Source organism: Pituophis catenifer, unplaced genomic scaffold (genome assembly GCF_029215685.1).
Source record: "Pituophis catenifer annectens isolate HBS135680 unplaced genomic scaffold, rPitCat1.0.hap2 SCAF_3, whole genome shotgun sequence".
NCBI classification, from domain to species: Eukaryota; Metazoa; Chordata; class Lepidosauria; order Squamata; family Colubridae; genus Pituophis; species Pituophis catenifer.
In genome coordinates this window covers 88,040,607-88,064,415 of record NW_027256883.1, presented here as the reverse complement: position 1 = coordinate 88,064,415, position 23,809 = coordinate 88,040,607, and the positions used below count along the sequence as shown (strand labels likewise).

Below are 23,809 nucleotides of genomic sequence, written 5' to 3'. Positions count from 1 at the left end.
AAATCACTTCTCTGTATTAGAAACTTAATCTTACAAAAGGGAATATCGGAATCATTCTATTTCCATATTTCATCCCTATAAACTTTTAATGATTTTTCATAATAGCTGTTGCATGTAGATATATAACATTCACATGTTTTTCTCTCCCAACTGTTTTTCTCTGCAGAAGGAGAACATTTCTAAATTAAGAGAATGTTTAATTGTGTGGGGAAAGAATGTAAAAAACATTTACAGATGAATTATTTGTTCCAGGAGCTGGAATTCTTGCCCCATAAAGAGAAAAAAGTGTATTAAGCTTAGACTTTATAAGAGGACCGAAAGTAATATCTCCACTGCCCACATTTTAACGAAACACAGCAATAAGAAGCTGAAAATTCTAGCAGCTGCATTTTCTTGATATCTGCCACTAATTAACCTGAAGTCAAAGGAAGAACAGACTTTATTGTCAGATGAAAAAGACTTTAAACAAAAAAGCCAAGGTTATTGGCTTCTTGCTCAGGAGTGCCACAAGAGTCATCTGGGTTGGCAGCCTTTCTCCACAAACTCCATTATGACCAGCCTGCTCTCAGAAAATGACATTTCTTCCATTGTTCCTCTCCCATCAGTACAGCACCATAATGCTCTTGGACCAATTTCCCAGGTACTAAAAGTGCTGACAGCTTTTATTCTGTGAAGACTAGCATGCTCTTGTAGCTACATGTACCTGTACCTTTTTGGACCTCAGCTGCAACAACATTTTTGGTAATTTATTCATCAGACTTGTAGTTTTTTAGGAATCCACAAACCATTCTTAATTACTTTTTACAAATATATCTGAATGATTTTTACCTTATGCATTAGACATTGCTTGTAGTACCTCAAGTAGGATATTCTAGCAGAATGTTAGAAAAAATAAGGTGGATATTTATATTTTTATTATTTTATTTATTTTATTATTCATATTTCTATGCTGCCCACTCTCCGAGGACTCTGGGCAGCTTACACCAAAGACAGTATACTAAATAGCATATTGCCCCCAACAATCTGGGTCCTCATTTTATCCACCTCGGAAGGATGGAAGGCTGAGTCAACCTTGAGCCGGTGAGATTTGATCCGCTGATCTGCTGAACTAGCAGTCAGCTGAAGTAGCTGCAGTACTACACCCTAACCACTGCGCCACCTCGGCTCTTATGTACTGTGATCTGTGGTGGTATTCAGCTGGTTCTGTTCGGATCATGCAAACTGGTAGCAGCGACTGCAGGAGGCTCCGCCCATATGCCCAGATGTAATGTGCGACTACTGCACATGCGCAGAAGGCTGTGCGCATGCGTAGAGGTGGCACATGCAAGCGAAGTGAGCGCACATGCGCGCTCACATTTGCGAACCAGTAGGGAAGGTAAGTGAATCCCACCTCTGACTGTGATGCTTGATATTTTATTTTGAAACCTTATAAATGGCGGCAGGGCTGAACAATTACTGAAAATGAAGCATCCAGTCACATTCTCTGAGCATGCAGCTATAAGATTCCGAAAAGAAAAAAAAATGTGAAGGCAAGAATTGCAAACAATTATTGGTAGTTGTAACCACATAACACAGAGAATTTAAATGAAAGTCTGAGGATCGTTCAAAGTTTTAATGGGTTACTTTGATGAAAGCAAAGAATCACCATTACCATACCTACTTCTAAAAGAGAAGAAGTTGTTTTATGTGACAGCCTTGACCCAGCTACTAGAACTGCCATCTAAGTTTGGTAAAGGAATATGAAGTGCCACCTCAAGGCAAATCACATTGTCTCTTCACTTTAATGAAGAACATTGCATTGACCTTGTTTCAGAAAGCACTTCACTGGAACAAATCCAAACCACTTTGTTCAGGGCTGAAAGGAATCAGTATAATTGAAAAAACTTATTTAGCATGATGTGATAAATTTGGAAGGGGTAGCATCATTTGTTAATATTCAGATATTACTGTTTGAATTCCAGGCTGGATCAGCATGTTCACTTGTAAATTTTACTGGAATGTATGTATTTATGAAGACATTTTTAATTGAAACAATGATGTCTTACCTCATGTCAAATATAACTTACTTCATTTCATATATATCAAAAATATAACTGACAATCCTTTCTTCCCAATCCAATTGAACTAAAAAAAGTACCAGAAAATCCAAAGATTCCTTCATACTATAGTCTTCCTCAAATTTTCCAAAATGTTAGAGAGAAGGGTTATTAGGATTTGTGAAACATTAGACTAGATACAAATATAAGAGGGTCATTTGGCTTACAATATCTTTTTCAGTCTACCATTATTAATCAGAAAGTAAAGTCCTTTATGTTTCCTTTACTTTAATATAAATCTTCCTTAATCATTATTGTTTAAATAGCCCCCACAATTTCTTGTCAGACATTTCCTTTCCTTTCCTTTCCTTTCCTTTCCTTCTTTCCTTTCCTTTCCTTTCCTTTCCTTTCCTTTCCTTTCCTTTCCTTTCCTTTCCTTTCCTTTCCTTTCCTATCCTATCCTATCCTATCCTATCCTATCCTATCCTATCCTATCTTGAAACTTGCATATCAGCACATACGGTACTCGAGAGTTGGCGTATTAACCAAAGCATATTGTGTTAAAAGTAAATGTTAAAAATAGGTCTTTTAATTTTACCCCATTTTATGAGAGCAATTTCCTATTTTTTTGAAACGCACATTTTTTTCTCACTTTTAACACAAACACGCATGTATATTTGTAGCAATAATTTGCTACATTTCAGTGAACTATTTTTGAAAATAGTTTTTCACAGCAAGATCCCATGCATGTTTCCTCGGAATTACCACTGAGAAAAGGAGTTCCTGTAAGGAAAGCAAAATAATGCCTGCACTTTTATTCACTTTGCAGATCACAGGTGCATTACAGCCGACAAGGTAGTTGGGTATGAGATAAAGACTGTCAAAATTCTTTCTGGAACAAAGAGAAATCTGGAGATGGCCTGTATGCATTGCAAATAACTTTTTTTTGTAAATGAACAGCAGAAATGGATGATTCTGCAGCCATTTGCAATCACATGGTGTTGTCCATGGTGCCTGAGCTGTAAATGCAGGCTTTTGTGGATGCAAGATATGACCAAATCTCATCTTTTTAATTATTTTGAAGCTTTATTAATTATATCTTTGAAAAACCTTCAAAACTACAAGCCTACTGTTCATTGCTAGATACGTTTCTGGATGAGTTTCACTTCAACCCGTTTAAAAAGAAAGAAAACAGAGACAATGATAATGTTGAACATACTTCCTAAGGATGAAGGAGGAACTTTGTTTTTCTTCTTATCATTTTTTGGGAGACTAGAATTCATAGTCTCCTGGCTCTATGCCAGCACATTAACCACTAGACCAAACTGGCCCTCTCTACACACACACACACACACACACACACACACACACCCCTTCATTTATAACATACAATCAATATATGTGAGCAACAATTCAATAATTACAAGATTTACTTGCAATTGCAAATTTATTTTTCAGGGGGAAAAATCCAAATGTTTTATGAATATATATTGCATTAAATCAGTTTTAATGATCTCCATCCTTTTTAAAAAAAATATAAATCCTTTACATTGCAGTATGAAAATTTTGTAAAGACATAACTATTCCAAATTCTTTAAGATAATCTTAAAACTAGAGAATATATTATATTGTCCCTTCAAGATATGTATCTGATATATTTATCACTGTTTTTGCATTAATTAGTAAACCCAAACAGATTCACTATTGAAAAAAAAGGCCCGCCCCTCCCCTCGCACCCGACTATATGGAAAGCTTACAGTATATGTAAATAAATCAGCCAGAGCGCCTAGTTTCAACATAATGTTTACCAAACCAAAGAGAAATCAAACAATGTTTCTTTGATTTATCTATTGAAATCAAACAGAAGTATGAAGGGGACAGCACAGTATTTATTTTTGTGTCAGTCCTGGAAACCATCTCATATATACATATACATATACATATACATATACATATACATATACATATACATATACATATACATATACATATATCTATATCTATCTATCTATCTATCTATCTATCTATCTATCTATCTATCTATCTAACAGAACAGAACAAAACAAAACAAAACAAAACAAAACAAAACAAAACAAAACAAAACACCACATTGCTACTAATGGAACTTTATTATATTTGCCATTGAATATTATTTAAGAAAACTATCTTGACCTACGTAGAGATAATAATAGGTTTAATTTTTATGAAACTTTTAAAAATTATTCTGTTTGTTTTCTCAAATTTTATCTTTGCACATACTTTCAGTTTGATGGATAAATATATCAACAAATCAAAGGAACACCCACAGGATCACCACTTTCAAGATTCATAACAGAGAACATAATTCAATGCTTAGAATCTACAGCTGTGATGGCGAACCTATGGCACGCGTGCCAAAAGGGGCATGCAGAGTGATCTCTCTGGGCACGCGAGCCTTCGCCTGTTGCTCTTCTGGGTTCCAGTGTGCACCTAGTCTTTTGGTTTCTGGCATGCATGTGCGTGCAAAGACCAGCTGGCTGGTGTGCATGCCCATGCTAGAAACTGGAAGATCATCTTTCTGGCACACGCATGCATACTGGGTGGCTGCTCTTCCAGTTTCAGGCGTGTGCATGTGCACGTGTGCTCCCATTTCAGTACTCAATGCTGAAAAGGTTCGCCAACACTGATCTATAGCATTCTCACACATACAATTCAAATATCACATGCAATTCAAATATGGATCTAGTACATAAAGTAAATACCTTTGTCATAATAAAAAAGAAGCAACTAGAGAAAACACATTTAACTATCAACATCTTCAAAGGAAGAAAATTTACAAAGGAAGAAAAAACAACATACTACCTTCCTGGGTATCCTCACAGCAGAGACAATGATGGCAAATTAGAAACATAAGTCTATCATAAAAACCACCCACACCAACCAAGTGCTCCACTACAAAAGTAACAACTCAACCTCCCAAAGAGAAGCTGTGTAAGAACACTACTTAGATGAGCATAAACACACAAAAGCAACTCTGAACAGCAGAAAAAGGAAATAGATCATCCATACAACATCATCCAATAAAATGTTTACCTACACAACTTTATCAAAAGTGCCTGAAGACTCAACCCAACACAAGCTATGAAAAGGATAACACAGTCATATATCAAAAACATCTCAGAAGCCACAAATTACTACAACCATATGGCATCACTATTGCACACAAACCAACTAAAATTAAGTAAGTAAATCAAAAGACATAGCAGTCACCAAAAAAAACAACAACCAGGAAGCATCTATAACATACACTGTAATGACTGGAACAGCTGCTATACTCTTAATTTCACAACATAGGGACAGACTTAACCATAGCTTCAATTGGGAAATTGTGAGCCTCCTAGACCAAGCCAAGTCCAAAAATGCTAAAGAATTGCTGGAAGCCTGTCATTCAGAGAAATCAGACATCAACAGGCACATAGAGATAAACAACATGTATATATACCATTTAAAAGAGACAAGCCAAAAAGGAAACAGAAAGACCAAAACACTTTCTCACCAGCAGGCAACACCCAGATAAGCAGATTAACACCAAGATTAAAATTACACAAACAATCAAGAAGTAAATAATAACTTAATCAACATCAATTCAGACAACTGAACTAACAGTAAACGACAGTTTAATCAAGGAACCATCAAGAACACTCTTACCAACATGACAGGGAAGACATTAGTATATAAAAAGAGAGTAAAACTCACTCCCTTCTAGCACTCCTCATGTTACCTAATTGGGTAATGAAACCTCTGCAAGAAAACCCAGACAGCATCAAGGACTCTACAGTTCAACCTGAGTTACAAATTTCTATTGGTATATATTTAAAATCGAGATAATTACTGCAAATATTCTGAAATACAAACCTTTATTGATTTTACAGCCTGCAAATGAGTTGACCTTTCTGGGCAGATTAATTTTACAGATTACATGTTTTTCTACATGTTCTCCTCACTGAACTTCAAAAAGCATTAAGTGTCTAACGTGCAAAAATTGGTAATACTGTATATATGCAGTTAAATAAAGAAATGTATTTGTACCAATATCAATTATTTCAAATTTGTAATAGTAATTGCTATAAATCTCTGAGTAATCCATTCATACTGGTATCACTGGGCTTTGATGTTATTAGACAGAGATTCCTACAATGATATAATCAGTGCAGGCAGAATGATACATTTATAAACCAAATCACTATCTAAACTAATTAAATTGCAACTACTACAAATGGGAAAAAAGTTGGCCTTCAGAATTCTGTTCAATGCTCACATGGGTAAATATAAGAGGAACATAAGATAACCACAGTGACATAAGATCTGAAATCCAGTATAAAATATTACTTATTGTAAAGCACCCTTTTAACTATTAACTGCAAAATTACAAAAGGTGAGCACAGAATCTACAGCAGATTGAAGATATGTTTGCCCCAGGGGGCAAATTCACTTATCTTCCCTACCGGTTCACAAATGTGCAGAGGCTGAAAATCATTGCAAAAAAGGGACGTCATGACATCCTTGCGGATGGGTGGGACTTTGCGCAGTCGGCCCTATTGTATTGTGCGATCCGGTAGGAACCGGTTGAATTTCACCCCTGGTTTGCCCCCCACCCCCCAAACAATCTGTTAAATGTGATGTTCTGGTAGCAGAAGTAAAGAACCAACCACAGATACACAGGAGTAAATTCTAATGAGTTCAGTATTTATTTCCAAGGCAGGACCTTATATACCTATAAGGTCCTGCCTTTCACCAGTGAAAATACTAGCTGCAGATCTCTTTTGCAAATTACATTTTAGCAATGTATAGATCGAACTAGCATTTGAGGCCTTATTTCTAAGAATATAGGTATATATTCATCTATCTGCTTTTCTCAGTTGAAAAGAACTCATTTTTGTCCTCATAATCATCACAATAAAGTAAACACAGCTACAAATGATGGAAACACAAATACCGACCTGAGAAAGAGGCATTTACACAGAAAAATACTTTTTATCATTTTATTGCTAGGAAAGGGGACTTGACTGTTCATTACACTGGTTTATTTAGGAAAAAAAACATGCAGCACAAATGTTTATGAAACAGCAAAAGAGGACACCTGCCCCCATTCCAAATATTTCTGCCTCTCAGCTCTCATGCATGCTGTTTGTCCTATTAATAATAACAAACAAAACACATGCTTCTAGTATTGGAATGAATAAATGGTTCAAAATAAACTTTCTTGCATAGATCACAATTTCTCCATCTGCTAAGAATGACAGAATGAAGCCTATTACCTCTAAGCATACACTTAATTACTTAATATTTATACTATTAAAAAAATAAGCACTACATATCTGCCTACTATAAAAGATTATAGACAAAAAGATCATTGTTAATTGCCCAAAAGTTAAGTACATTATATTGTACAAACATGCTTTTTATCTTTTCAAAGTGTTTAACCTTGCAGCATATTTATCTAGTCAATTAACAGTTCCAGGTATAAGAAGAATAAAATCCAGAACTCATGTTAACATGGTTACATGCAATTAGTAAACAACACACAAACATATTTTGCTATATAGGTTGAGTTACAACCATTCATTTAGGAACCACCCAAAATTACAATGCCATTGAAAAAAATGATTTTTAAGCAATCCTCACATTTATGATTGCTACAGCATCTCCACAGTGATCAAAAGTTGAAAGCTTGGCAACTAGCATATAGTTATGATAGTTGCAGTGTACCCGAGTCATGTGATTATAGTTTGCAATCTTCCCAGCCAGCTTCCAATAAGCAAGTCAATGGGAAAGACCAGATTCACTTAACAACCATAGAAAAAAGGTTGTAAAATCAGGTGTGATTACCTTGCTTACCAACAGAAATTCTGGTTGCAATTGTGGATGTAAATCAAGGACTACATGTATTGCCTCTTAATGGTGGTGATGTGTTCCTGGGTCACTGACAGTTGGGTCACTCAAAGTATGACTGTCATCCCAGTCAAATATATATGAATAATATATGAACAATTCAATATGGTGAAATTAACATTTTTTAAATCTTAGTCATCAGGAAATTAAAGTGCACAGGAATCAGGAATTTTGCATAAGAAGATTGTATTGCTTAGTACTCAGAACATAAAAAACAAAAAGGAATGTCACTGCTATTACAGTTAGAAAAGACAAAAGGAAATATTTGGGATCAGTGTAATCAATGACAGAATAATATCAAATGAACTTTGCAGATGATACTTTAATATGATGTTTAAACAAATTTATACTCCAATCACTGGGGCAGAAAAAATGAGGTCAAGTTTATGGTCAAGTTGAATAGGAAATCAACAGAACATGTAAGCAACATATGCTACATGTGATTGGAGACTTGAATGTTAAAGTTGGAAACATTAAGGAGAAAAATGTAGTTGAACTGTTTGACATAGGAACAAAAATCAAGGAGAATAGTCTATAAATTATTAGTAATCCAAGGATTTCTTCATGGACTTTCTTGCAACAATCAAAATAAAGCCTATATACATAGACATCATCACATGGAATACACAAAAATAAAATTCAGTACATTATAGATACAAGGAGGTGGAAGACCTTAATTATAGCAGCAAAAATGTGGTGGGAGATGACTGCAGGAGAGACCATCAACTGCACATATGCAAGTTCCAAATCAAGCTACAACAGAAAAAAATCCACTCAGTTTCTCAGATATGATCCTGAGCATATCTACCATTTTCAAGAATAACATTAAGAACCACTCTGAAGCCCATACCTTAATAATAGCAAATCAGAGAAACTGTAGAATGAAATCAAAGAGGTTGTTAAGAATGAATGTGAAAAGAGACTGCCAAAGACCAAGAAACAGAAGAAAGTAAACCAGATATCAGAACAAATGGTGGAAACTGCTAAGAAAAAAAGAGAAGCCAAAGGCAAGAAAAATAAGAAGGTGCAACATGATTAAACAACAAAGGAGTAAGACAACACTGCATACTCTCTTTATTTCAAAGGCAATCTAAATAATATATATTGAATATATATTATGGGAAGCAGTATTGGAAGGACATTAGTACAATTTTAAAACTGTAGAAAGAAACATCAATAACCTGCACTATGATAGTGATAATGCTATTCTGAAATCTGAAAATGCAAATGATGTACGAGGTGTAATAATGAAAGTTAAGGAACACAATGAAAAAAATGGGATTAAAATTCAATAGAAGGAAGATCACCACCATAACAGATAAAGCAACTGGTCTTAGAATTGACAATTAATATATTGAAATGATTAATAACCTTCTGCTTTTACAGTCAATCATCAATAGTAAAGGAACCAGCAATGGACTGCAGAATAGTGCATAGTAGACAGCAATGAAGATCTTAGATATTCAGATGTTGGGATGCCCGTCTATTACAAAGATCAAAATCACACAAGCAGTGATTTTCCCTGTCAAACACCAGAAAGCAAAAGTCAGACTTTGATAAAACAGAATAGAAATAGTTTTGATGCTTCTGAACTTTGGTGTTGGAGAAGTCTCTTGAAAATGCCATGGATAACCAAGAAAAGAAACAGATGAAGGATGAATGATAAAACTGTGGTTCATAGCTCTATGTAGAAAACAATAAACAATGTTTATTAATTTTGACTAATTTCTCCAAATTAAGTACAAAACCATTTCTCATGACTAGATTTTAATCGGAAATCTGCAAAATATTTGGGGAATTGATTGTATATAAATTATGAAAATAAAAAGAGAAAAAATATATTAAGATTATAAGGTGGAAGCACTGTGATAACAGACAATGCAAGTATGCAAAAATATTTCATCATTAGTATCCTAAACTACATAAAGAAAAAAAAATTCCCTACATTAATAAATATTCAAAGAAACAAAATCTATTGAAGATTATGGAAAACAGAAACAAATAATGACTGGACCTAGAACAGTGAGGGAAGATAATTGTCTCCTATTTGACATATAAGGGATCTGACACCTGCATTCCAGTTCTTAATACTGTGAAAGAAAGACAACAGCAGTAACTCTAGTTTGACTAGTAGTAGTTTTAAACTTCTTTGAAAAAAGAAAAACTGTACCTCATCACAAATCAAATATAGCACCCAAGAAAGTTCATTATTTTAGTATATGTATTTATACCTGAAAATCTCTCAAGGAAGTTAACAGAGGGAGCTCATGTGCACAATATATCATGTACTTGACTCACACTTTAGGATTTGGAATTTGCAATTTCTTGCAGTTGCTTACTTGTTCTTTGACTGATGCCAGAATGGCAGACGTGGTTTCTGTTTCAGATCCATCTCCATTCGATGTATTCAACACGGGGCTAAGGGAACTTGTCTTGTCCGATGACGATGGCTGGTCAGGAACAGGCATAGCTCCTACAATAAGAAACAACAGATAATTACATCCAGTGTTTTTATCAAGAATTCAAACTATTTTTTTCTTTTCTATGGTAGCTACAAAATATTTCCTAAGATGTCTCCATTTTCATTTCTGCCATGTAGTATTATGGAGACACTATCTACTACAAATTTCTCCTCAAATGTTTGAAATATCAATCAGTGGGGTCACCAAGTGGGACCTAAAAAATTTAGTTGTGCCCAACTTGTGTATGGCCATAGACTAGAGCAAGATATCTATGATATTTATTTTTTATTTACTTTCAGCTGCATTTTGGCCCAGAAACACAATGTAGGGGAGAATTGTAGTATTACATCTCTACAGCTTTATTAAGTAGCTAGGCTGAGGTAACAACTAAGGTATCTTGTAGAATTTCCCACAGACACCTGTTTTGTCATAATGAAAATAGAATTTTGGATTCAGCTTGGTTTTTGTCTCAACCACCACTTTTCTTCTTATGTTCAACTGTGAGACAGCAAGCATGCCAAGATCTTCTAGATTTCTGATTGTAAAGGAATTGAATTTAAATGCCTTTGATCCAATTATTACTAATTTTGCCAATAACAATGATATATTTAAACCTCTGAATTTACGAGGTTTAAAAGATCTACCTTTCTGATTAAAATTGTAGATGATACTTAATAACTAAGGGCTAGTTTTATTAAATGTTCTAACAAGCTAATATAAAGTAACATAATCTCTTTATATGCTAAGGGAATTAATTATCCACAACTTCCTTCATCCACAATATCATGTATTATATTTTAACTGCTTGTTAAGAGAAATGGGACCAACTCTGCAGTATTTGAAGACATTTATGTAAAAAAAGTAGCTAAAATAACAGAGAATATAATGATTCTGTACAATTTTGTGTACTTCACTAGAATCTAGAATATTTAAAGGCAGACAATCTGTTTTGAGACTTGAATAACACACACACACAATTTATATATTTATATATATTTATTTTCAGGTGTGAAGGACCATAGAAAGCATAATAGTGAGGGATGACATCACTGGAGAAAGCAAGAGAGAGGGGGGAAAGAAAAAGAGAAGTCCCTATTAACATGCTTATTTTTTTTTCTCACATTTTACAAAATTCATGACCTTCTGTTTTCATATTATATGCTATGTTCTTTTCCTTATTGTTAATTTTAGGGGAAAAGAAATAATAAAATTTAATATTTATTCATGAAGAATTTTATACCTCTTTAGCAATTTATTCTCTTCTTTAAGTAAAAAATTAAGGTGATATTGTTAGCAGTCAAAGAAACATTTTAAAAAAGAAAGTTTTATAAGTCATCCCCCTAAGCTATTGAAATTTGCTAATGAATTTGTACGATGACTGTGAAATCAATAGGTATCTAATTCTTACAATACTTTTCAAAATAATACACAATTGTTCCTTTAATTTAAAGAAAGAAATTATAAATCCACAAATTGCTTAGCGCATTGTAAGCCGCCCTGAGTCTCCGGAGAAGGGCGGCATATAAATCAAATTAAAAAAAAAATAGTTATAAAATGTATTTAAAAATGTAAGTGTCCCAAATTAATATTTAATATATTTCCAATTTAAGCCATTCTGGCTTTCTTTTCTGTTTAGGAATGTGCCTCATTATGCTGCCTGCAAAATGAGCTTCTATACTAGAGAGCACCAGATTAAACTATTGGAACAGGACAATGTGGAATTGCATTTAAAGTGTTTTCAAATATTAGTGCCAGAATAATATCCTCTTCTCTTCAGCCACTGAAAACAAACAATGCAATTTGATTTTCATTTTTACAGTTGTTTATTTATTCTTATTCTATCAAACCTAAGTGACTAAGGAAAAATTCTGATGGAAATATAGAATATCTTGTGCATTAAATAAGTATAAATCATTAGTCCTAGTAGTTTCTACAAACTGGTAAAGTGACATTAGTATTTTTTTAAAAAAAGGTATTAGTTAAAACGTTACCCTCTTCACCCAATCCACTTTTCTAGAGACATAAATGACTGCACAGCCAAAAAAATTAAAACACAGGAATGATGGTTAGGACACTAGGAGATAAGAATAGTACAAATAATCTGTGAGATGTGACAGGTCACTTAATGGTTGTTTGAATTTAAAATATATCTTCTAAAAGCTATATATGACCCTGTTTCAAACTTAGGCAGCTACAGCCTCCCAGCAGTCATTCGCCCTTACTACCGACCATAGGGAAGTTGCAGAATTCCCCTCCCCACTTCTCCCATCCATCCTGCCCTGACAGGACCTCAGAGCACTTAGAAAAAGTTCACCTCTAAGGCAAAAAACAACTACCTACCATGTTTCCCCGAAAATAAGACCTTGTCTTGTATTTTTTTGAACCCTGAAATAAGCCTTTGGCCTTATTGCCATGCGCTCAAAAGCCCGATTGGGCTTATTATCAGGGGATGTCTTATTTTGGGGGAAACCGTGTAGTCACAAAGGGATTCTCTCTGACAGCAAAAAAATTGGAAACCTTTAGGCTGCATGCCTATCTGCCATGGTCGTTTGATGCATATTTGTGCTGTAGCCACTTTTGCTTTTGGGCTGAACATTTTCTTCATCTCCTCAAGGCAAACAAGCTGCTGGACTTTTGTTTTTGCTTGCTTCCTTCCTTTCCCCTGCTGTACTCTTCAGCCTGGAATAATTCATCAAGTAACTTACAGATTTTACCACCCTCTGTCCAGGGGCAGAAGGAGGGGATTAAGCAAGGGAAAAGTTTTGGGAAGCTGGTCCTGACGTTGCTGCCTTTGCTTCCCCAAAAGCTAGTAAGAGCCAGGAGAATTTTGCAGGTTCCTGACAGCCAGCTGACTGGGACAGAGGCCCAACCCACAAGCTCAGCTTCATTGGTCAAGCGTGGAGGCTTATTTGGAAGCCTCTCTGGCATTGGAATGTGGCATTGGGCCTAATCCAGCTGGGCTCTTCTCCCCTGGTGGTCTGTCTTTGGCTCTGTCTTTGCTGGTCTGCCTTCTTTATGGACCCAGCTGATGGTGGGCCTTCCAGGGCTTCCTTCATCCTTGAGATATCCCATGCTTGTTTAATGACCTACATGTTAATTTAACAGTGGCATCAGGGAGAGCAACAGTGGGATCATTACATGGGGGGGGGTGGATCTCACTTAATGGTTGTCATGACTTCTGACTGTAATGGACAGACCTCATTACGGTCATAGTAAAGACTGCCTATATTGCAAGGTAACACCTAGAGGAAATATTACATCAATAGCAATTTTCTTCAAAGAACACAGCCTCAAAGGATGTTTGTAGTACAACCCCATTACCTCATCACTGCATCAACAATATAACAATGGTGAAATCCATTTTTTTTTTACTACCGGTTCTGTGGGCATAGTGGGTATAGATTGGTGGGCGTGGCAGGGGAAAGATACTGCAAAATCTCCATTCCCACCCACTACTGGGGGAAGGATATTGCAAAATCTCCATTCCCACCCCACTCTGGGGCCAGCCAGAGATGGTGTTTGCCGGTTGTCTGAACTACTCAAAATTTCCACTACCGGTTCTCTGAACTACTCAAAATTTCCACTACTGGTTCTCCAGAACTTGTCAGAACCTGTTGGATTTCACCCCTGCAATATAACCAATCAATAATCCTGCTATATAGAATTCTATTTACTGTATATTCTAATTTGCATAACTCTTTATAGAGGAATTTTATCCCTACCTCTTTCAGGCTTTTGTTTAGGCCACCTTCAGTATCATACTGAAACTATTTGTCCTTCAGTGAAATTATGTCAAGCCAAAAGACAATGGATAACAATTATTACAATAAGCACAAAAAGCATTGCATACATATGATGCATTCAGCAATTCTTTTTGTCTTTGCTAATCCTAGGTGCTCAATATGGCATTTCATTATTGTTCCTATTAATTAGTTAGTTATCATTCTATAAATAACTGTTACTATTAATGTCAGTCTGACATTTTCCATGTTTTTAATAAGACTAATACTTCTGAAAGTATTGCCCTAAATTTGAAAAAAATCCAGTTTTGTGGAAAATATTAACATTTGCTTGTGGCGTTCTTTTATAGAATTTTATCAGTAAATTTCTGATTAATACTAATTATGTGGGCCTTTGCATTGCTTATAATTTGTTGAACCTTTCAGCTTTTCAAACTAATTTTCAGATGCTTAATTAAAACAATTTTAAGTTATATTCTCAGGTGATTATATTAATATTTCATGGTTACATAAGAATGTCCCTCCCCCCACACACATCGTAGTAAGGAATTGAAGAAAAGATGGATAAAATTTCAACTATGATTATCATTCGGTTGTGAGAATACCTCATGGCTAGGCAAATTTGACTAACCAAATACCAGGTTTTTATTATGATTTGCTCTGTGTGGCTTTGCTTAAACAGTCAACAGCCTCTTGCAAGTTATTTTTTCATCTTCAACAGTTCTTGTTTATTTTGTTGGCATGCCAAAGAAAATCACTTCTATTGTTTCTAAATACCCTCAACTCCTTTATTCACTAAATAATAAATCTATGTGTATAGCCCATGACTTACCAGGCACAATTTACATATGGATTTACTAACAATTCTTAGGAAGAGCCATATTCTAGCAAGACACCTGCTGATTCATCATACTTTCTTCTACAATAAAAATCCAGCATTTGAATTCTATATTTGAACTCTGCTTACTAATTGCTCCTAAGAAATAATTTTAATCTTCTGATTCTCATGTATATTTCCAATTCTATGCATATTCATCCCCAAATCCCTCAAATTAAAAAGGTACAGTAATCTTGGAAATCTTGAAAGATTTCCTATTAGAAATCTCAGAGGCATTCAAGCTATCAACACTTGTATCTTCCTGGGAGCTTCAGTACAATTGTATCTCTTGAATATATCATTTTTGATCTTATGAAGACTGTTTCCAATATTTATATGTTTTATAGACTCTTTATGTTGTTCCATGCCCTTCTGCTGGCTTTTTGAAGAAATTTCAAATTTTGATTATTGTTTTTCTAACCATATGGAAAATGCTTTCAGAGAAAACATTATCATGCAGAATGAGTAACAAATACGGTATTTCACAAAATGTAAAATGGCTAGTAATTGTGGTTGTGCAACAGCAGGTGGATTTAGCGTTTTTGATAGCTAATGCGAATATTAATGAGTTCTTCCTTTCTCAAGTTTTTTGTAAATAAATCTGCATTAATCTGCATTTGAGCCAATCACTCTTTCAACCAAACTCATTTTACAGGGCTGTTCTGGGGAAAATAGGTGGAGGAAGGTATTAGGTATGTACATTGACTTGAATTATTTATAAAAGTAATAAAGGTGGGATAAAAATAAACAAACAAACTCAGTACATGGATTATTTTGTCTTGTTGATGGTAATATAACAAGAAGTAATATCTACCAATAGCTCAGATTGTGTCTACACTAAGACCGCACACAACTGTTGCCTCTACTGTTGAGTCACTGAATTGGAATTTCTCCTTCAAGAATACCAAGGTATTTCTAAAATTCTTTGTTTCAGTGTATATTGTGGTAATGTCAGATGATCAGGTCTAATTTTCCTTATCATCTGCAAAGCAAGGAAACTTATACACAAATCTGTATCTATCTTTTGAAAGTCTTCCTTGGTGATATAAAGAGATGCAACAGAATTTTTGGACCATACCAGAATCATTGGGCCACAAAGCTTTATCATAGGAAGACGATCATCTATGGATCATAAATTACTCATCTTGACACAATATATTAAAGTTTTCAAACTGACATATACATGCAGATACATAACATACAGTTTATAAAAAGGGTTCCTGAATATATCTGCTATTCTGTCTTTGTGGCTTCCAATTATTCATGTTTTCTTGTTTTATGTTTTGATAGAATAGATTCATTATCAATATAGTGAGTTATGAAATAGCTTAAGGCCATCTGAAATATTTGGGATCCTTTCAAGTGTGTGAGAGACATGTTTAATATCAAGTTGTAGCATATTTAATAACATTTCTGATGGTTTTGTTACAAAATTAAATATTTTCTATGTAAAGTTATTTTTTTTGCATTCTTTCAAAAACAGTTGAAAAACTCATTTACATCAAAGAAAGGGTGCTTGCTGATATTTTTCTGTGTTAAAGAATAAGCAAGCCCAACGTTATAATTTTCTTCACCATTTTGTTTTGTTTTTTTCTGTAAAAATCATTTCATTCTTTTGTGTTTGCCCATCATTAGAGAGGCAGTATCTGAATAAAAGGCAGAAAATTCCATGAACTTTGTCCTAAATCAGAGAAGCCTTTACAAAGATCTCTGCAATATTTTCAGCACCTGTATGATTTGCTGTGAACATACCCAGAAACTGAGCTTAACTGAACCTTGAGAATCATCAAAGCATTGAGAATAACTTCCATCCTTGCCAAAATTGACATCTGTACTCATTGAAATGTTCATGACTAGCTTTTGTACATCCATGAGTACATACATACACACAGAGAGAGATTATATATATACACACACACTTTTAGAATATTACTTTACTTTTAATACACTCATAAGATTATCCATACATATTCATTCCAGCAAATCTTGACAACAGCAGCTCCTACAATTTATAAAACTAACTGCAATTGATAAAGCACAATGGCACAACTGTTTGATTTCCGAAAGAGGGGTTTGAACCATATAAGAACTAAGACCAAATAGCATAGCAACATGAACACTGTGAGCCCCAGTATGAACAAACCTGGTTATACACTCAGTAAAATCATTATTATGATCATAGATGGTCACAGACCAGCACAATGGGATACAAACAATATTTTTTTAAAAGCTAAACAATATTTTTAAAAAATTGCACAAAATAAAAAACAAACAAACACATACACAAGCCTAAACAAAATCTCTAGGATGGGATAAAAATATTGAATAAATAGAGGCTAACTAAATCTATAGCAATGCAAAACACTTTTAAGTACTCTCCCAAAAGGATGTCTACAGCTATCCAACTCCACACTATTCTTCATCTTCTGGGGTCTAATACCTTTATCACATGTACAGCTTCAAACTTTATAAATGGTAAAATGCTGGTCAAAAAAGATAATCCTTCTGCCTTTGTAAAAAAACATCAGCGGAAGAAAGTTTCAAAAATAGGTGAGGAATAACCATGTCTGTCACAGATTATAGCAACAACTTGTTTTAGGGTAATGGAAAGTTTTAGATTAACGCCCCCCCCCCCAACCTTTTGGGCACCAGGGACCAGTTCTGTGGAGAGAGGTTTTTCCGTGGACTGGAGGGGCCATGGTTTCACATGCTGCCTGCATCCTGTAGATTGGGCTTTGCTTGTTTGCACGGCCATTTCTGGCATGCCATGGCCTGGTGCCGGTTCACAGACCTGGGGACCCGTGTATTAGATAACCTTTACAGTTATTTCCTATTAGTAGCATTAGCCCACTAAATGAAGTGAACTTTGAAATTTAAATAGTTAAAAGTACTAGGTGTCAGCACTGTGTAGAAGTCGGAGTATGATGTAGCTAGGAATCTGTCAGCTCATGTTAACCCACTTTTATTAATCAAATATCTTCTTTTTTTTTTTAAAGTATTCTTTATGCATTAATTTTACATTCAGACAATTCGGAAGAATGTGAAGGTCATATTAAGCTTTTGGGGAAATATAAGGAATATTTAAAAGTGAATCTACATATAGGATTATCCCACAAGGGACCACCTAAAGAGGACATAATTCTAGATCAGGATGTTAAATATAGTTTAAATGTCTTTATTTCATTTCTCTCGTGGTGAAGTTCAGTTGGTAATAGATACAAGTCTTAGCTAGTCCAAATATTGTCCTGTGACTGGAAACAAATTTATTATATTTACAAAATAGTCTTGTGATTATATACTGCTTTACAAGCACATCATTATACAGTGATTGTTTTAAATATTAGGAGAGAATGGGAGGTAAGACATAATTCTTGATCCTAGTTCCAGATATGAATGAAAGGGTTAAATAAATTAGGATGTAAAAATGTGGAAGTTCAATAGATGGCAGCAAAAGATACAAAAATGGTAACTGGATTTTTGTAGTTTGCCTCTATAGTTTGAGTTATTTCTGGCAAGGCTTTGATTTCTTTGCCCTGGTAATTCTTCAAATTCTGCTTCTGTGAATACTTTATTTCCTATTATAAATCAGTGTTGATCTGCTAGCCTGTTATTTCTTGGTTTTTTTAAAGTTTTTTATTTTTCAATTACAAACAAAACATTCCATTTGTCCATCTGCAGTGTGTCATCTGTTACAAACATCTCTGTGCAATATCTGTTAGGATATGGTGTAAGCCTAACAGGTTGTCCAGGCAATATATGGACAATATATGTGTTCTATGACTTTAACATGAATATGTATTCTATGACTTTAAGAAGTACTGCTGAGTCATTGTAATGCTGAGTCATTGTAATGCTGAGTCATTGTATCCTGATTGGATAAGCTGTAACTGTATTTAAGAAGGGAGCTGAAATGTAGTCATTGATGATATGCTACCATCGTGTGTGGAGATGCTATCATTGTGGGTGGATATGCTACCATCGTGATCTGTTACCAGCGTGTATGTGGTGCTATTTATTACCTACTGCTGTTCTGTATGGTAAGAAGATTCTTGTATCACTGGACTGATTTGACTGGCAAAGACTTGGATTTGCCAGTTTAAAGACTATGAGATTGTTTTTCACTACAAAGTAAAAACTTTGATAAACCAGTTTGTATGTATTTTATTCATCGCTCTCAGCACCGTTTCCCTGTGCTATACGCTCTGCTGGTTAGTTAACACAACAATATCTTTAACAATATCATTCACCATTTTCCATCTCATTCACATAACATTATTTTGCTAAGATTAATATTATAGTATATTAAACATTTAAACATTATAATATTCTCCATTTTTTTCTTATCTTATAATAATGATAATACATTTTAACATTAAACATCCTTATTCTCTCTCTCTATATATATATATGTGTGTGTGTGTGTGTGTGTGTGTGTGTGTGTGTGTATTTTTCTTTTAGCCAGGTTTTTCCTACGTAACCAAGATTTTTCTGCAGCCCTAGCTCAGTGAAGTCACATCCACTCGATTCTGGGCTTTTTTCTTCTGGCAGCCAGCAGGCCCTATGCTGCCTGGTGAGACACACACACACACACAGACACACACACACACACACACTAACAATTTCCTTTGTATTTACATCTTTATCTTAATGTATTTTTACTTTCTCTTTAACCTTCATTTCCAAACTCCTTTTTTTCTCCAGCCATTAATAAAATACCTCACATATCACATAATATTCAGTTTGTTCTTTCTCCTTAATTGGCAATGTTAATCTGTTCATTTCTGCACATTCTAATATTTTCCTTATCACCTTCTCATCAATGGGAATCTCTCCACTTTTCCAATATTGTACAAGTACAATTCTAGCTAATTAATACATGAATAATCAAATATATATTCTCTTTATTATAAATTTCAGGTAAAATTCCTAGCAGAAATATTTCTGGTTTCAATTCAATATGTTGCTTTATCATCTCTCCCAACCATGGCTTGATTTTTGTGCAATACTTTTTTGCTTCTCCACATGTCTACCACATATGATAGTATGATCCAGGTATTTGGTGGCATTTCCAACATTTAGTTGATTTGTCCTTAAACATTTTTGCCAATCTCGCCGGGGGTAAATGCCATCTATAAAACATCTTCTCTTTGTACAAATTCTCTTTATACACAGTTGACATCGCTAATTTGTAATTCCTATCCCATAATTCCTGCCATTTATCTAATTCTATTGTGTGGCCAAAGTTTTTTGCCCATGCTATCATTGTCTTTTTTACTTGTTCCTCTTCCAATTTTATATCCAATAAGTAGCTATACAATTTATTAGTTTCTCTTCTGTTCCTGTTAAAATTTTATCTAACGCCTTTAATTCTTTGTAAAAGCCCTGTATTTTAACATCTTTTTCATATCTAGATTCTATCTGCACATAGGAATACCATGTTATATCAATCCCTTGCTCTCTCATTTCTTCTTTCGTTTCGTTCTGTTATTTCTGATTCTGGATGTTATTTTTTTCCAGAACTGGTGCATTTATTTCAAATATCCTCTTCTTGTTGAGCTTGATCTATAACAACAGATTATTATTTCTTTGTTTTTATCTCTGTATATTTGTAACAGGTAAATACCCTTTCTTCCAGTACTTCTGCAGCTACTGGCTGCTTCAGAAGCACTGCATATCTTGCTCAAATATGCAGTAGCATATCTTGCTCAGTCTTGGGTCCTATAGCCCGTTTTTCACCAGATGATCTAAAACTTCCACACCTAGCATGATCCTTGTTGATGCAGGTGATGGCCAAGCTGGTATGGTTTTCGCTAATTTATGTCTCACCATATTTGTTATGAGAGAAAACCCTTTGTCTGACTTCTCTGATGAGACCTATCCAGTATGGCATAGCTCTCCTCTTCCTCAGAGCACACAAAGCCCACAATACGTCACAGTAGTGCCTCACAGGATTATTAATAATTATTATTATTGCACTTATTTGTTACTCATCTCATGGTTCAAGGTGACTCTGAGTGACTTACAGTGTAATAATATATATATATAGATAGATTAAAATTACAAAAAACAAAACAAAAAAATACCCCACCCATCAAACTTTTTAAAAAAAAACATGGTTTTGGTGTGGAGAAGTAGGGATGTCTTCTCTATTAATGCACCAACCATGTCCAGCCAATAGCTTCTCCTTCAGGTTCCCATGCCAGTTGGCATAGTCAAGTTTTAAGGCTTTTCCTGAACACTAAAAGAGAGGGAAGTGGATCTTAATTCCTGCAGCAAGATAGTCCAGAAGTTGAGATTCTATGGCAAAAATGCTCATCTTCTGGATTCCACCAGCCAAAATTCTTTGGTTGATGGATCCATAGTAGGCTCCTTTTGCCAGTATGAGTTGGGTGAGCCAATCCCATTAGGGAAAGTCTATTCCTCAGATATCCTGGACCCATGCCATAAAGGGCTTTAAAGGTCGTAACAGAAACCTTGAAATATATCTGGAATCAGATCAGCAACCACTGCAGCTCATGGAATAGTGGTGTTACATGTGCCACCCAAAGAGCCTCCAAAACTGTATGCTGGTAAGTTCTGGACCAATCGTAGCTTCTGAATATTCTTCAATGTAGAGTGCATTGCAATAATCCAAGAGTGAGATGACCAGGGCACGAGTGACTGAGGTCAGGAGCTTCATAATCCAGAAAACAGAGCAACTGGTGCATCACACAAAGTTGTGTGAAGGCTCTCCTAGCCACCACTTCCACCTGCTCTTTGAGGTTTAGATGGTTTAAATGGATCATAATTAATCCAACATAACAATTTCAAAAAATGTAAAGCAGGAGATTTCTTTATATATATATAAAGCCACACACACACACACACACACACACACATAGATGAAAGATGCAATAGCTGCAGGAATATAAAAATACAATCTAAGGCACATGTACCCTTTCCTTGAAACTCTTCACTGCAGCCCTTAAAACTTCAAGAATTTATCATAACTTTGATAATATAGAAAAATACATACATTACATACATTTTTTCAATGTAAATGCAATTAAAACAAACTGTATAGTTTTTCTCATGAATCTATCATCTGATTTTCACAGTGCAGCTCCCAATCATCCCAACATGTAACTTAAAGGCCAAATGTTATACAACACTGTTTTACTGCTGTACAAATGAACTAGATAAAGCATTGGCCTTCCTCTACATGCATAATTCCAGTCGGGTTTCAGGTCTGGGCACAGCACGGAAACGGCATTGGTCGCGTTGGTTGATGATCTCTGGAGGGCTCGGGACAGGGGTTGCTCCTCTGTTCTGGTCCTGTTAGATCTCTCAGCGGCTTTTGATACCATCGACCATGGTATCATGCTGCACCGGCTGGAAGAGTTGGAGGTGGGAAGCACCGTGTCGCGGTGGCTCTCCTCCTTTTCTCCGATCGGTCACAGTTTGTGTTGGCAGGGGGGCAGAGGTCGACCTCGAGGCCTGTCATTTGTGGAGTGCCGCAGGGATCGGTCCTCTCGCCCCTTCTGTTCAACATTTATGTGAAGCCGCTGGGCGAGATCATCCGTAGCTTTGGGGTGAGATACCACCAGTATGCTGATGACACCCAGCTGTACATCTCCACCCCAGGCCACCCCAACGATGCCCTTGAAGTGATGTCCCAGTGCCTGGATGGCTGTGCAGATCTGGATGGGGAGGAACAGGCTCAAGCTCAACCCTTCCAAGACTGAGTGGCTGTGGCTCCCGGCATCCCGAAATAGGCAGTTGACTCCATCACTGACTATTGGGGGTGAGTCTTTGGCCCCCACAGAAAGGGCTCGCAATCTGGGAATCCTCCTCGATATGGAGCTGTCCTTGGAGGAACATCTGACGGCTGTAACCAGGGGGACCTTTTGTCAGGTTTGCCTGATTCGCCAGTTAAGGCCCTTTCTTGATCGGGATTCCCTGTGCACAGTCACTCATGGCCTCGTCACCTCTCGCCTTGACTACTGCAACACTCTCTACATGGGGCTCCCCTTGAAGAGCACCCGGAGGCTCCAACTGGTCCAGAATGCAGCAGCGCGGGTAGTGACGGGAGCAACATGGCGCTCCCATGTAACACCGTTCCTGCGTGAGCTGCACTGGCTCCCGGTGGTCTTCCGGGTGCGCTTCAAGGTGTTGGTCATCACCTTTAAAGCGCTCCATGGCATAGGGCCTAGCTATCTTCGAGACTGACTGCTGCTACCGACGACCTCCCATCCACCCATGCGCTCCCACAGAGAGGGCCTCCTCAGGGTGCCATCAGCCAAACAATGTAGGCTGGTGACCCCCAGGGGGAGGGCCTTCTCTGTGGGGGCACCTACCCTCTGGAATCAGTTGCCCCCAGAGATAAGGAGAATCCAAGACCTCAGCGCCTTCTGCCGTGCCCTTAAAACCCATTTTTTCCAGCAAGCTGGGCTGGCTTAAGAAAAAAATTTAAATGTTTTAATTGGTTTGTGATTTTTAATTTTTGGGCCAAATTTATATATATTTTAATTGTTTTTTAATATTTGTATGTTATGTTCTTAATTCTGGCTGTACACCGCCCTGAGTCCTCAGGGAGAAGGGCGGTATATAAATTGGAAATTAAAAATAATAATAATAATAATTCAACTAAAGCCTCTCCAAGGAGGAGGTAGTATAAAAATACGAGTATTATTTTCCCTCAGTTCATCTATGGTTCATCTATAAGGGCTGCCTCACTTCATTTACAGTATATGGACAACTTTTGCTGCCTAGCTGTGTTGGATT

General features: G+C 36.0%; 1 protein-coding gene across 1 annotated transcript in view; it reads right to left on the bottom strand.

The window, feature by feature from the left end:
• Window positions 1-10,435, bottom strand: part of CTNND2 (catenin delta 2) — a 412,341-nt gene extending 401,906 nt beyond the window's left edge. Inside the window, exon 1 of the mRNA XM_070942595.1 lies at window positions 10,307-10,435. Coding sequence (XP_070798696.1) covers window positions 10,307-10,435 — 129 coding nt within the window. The remainder of the gene's footprint in view (window positions 1-10,306) is intronic.
• Window positions 10,436-23,809: the final 13,374 nt, after the last annotated feature.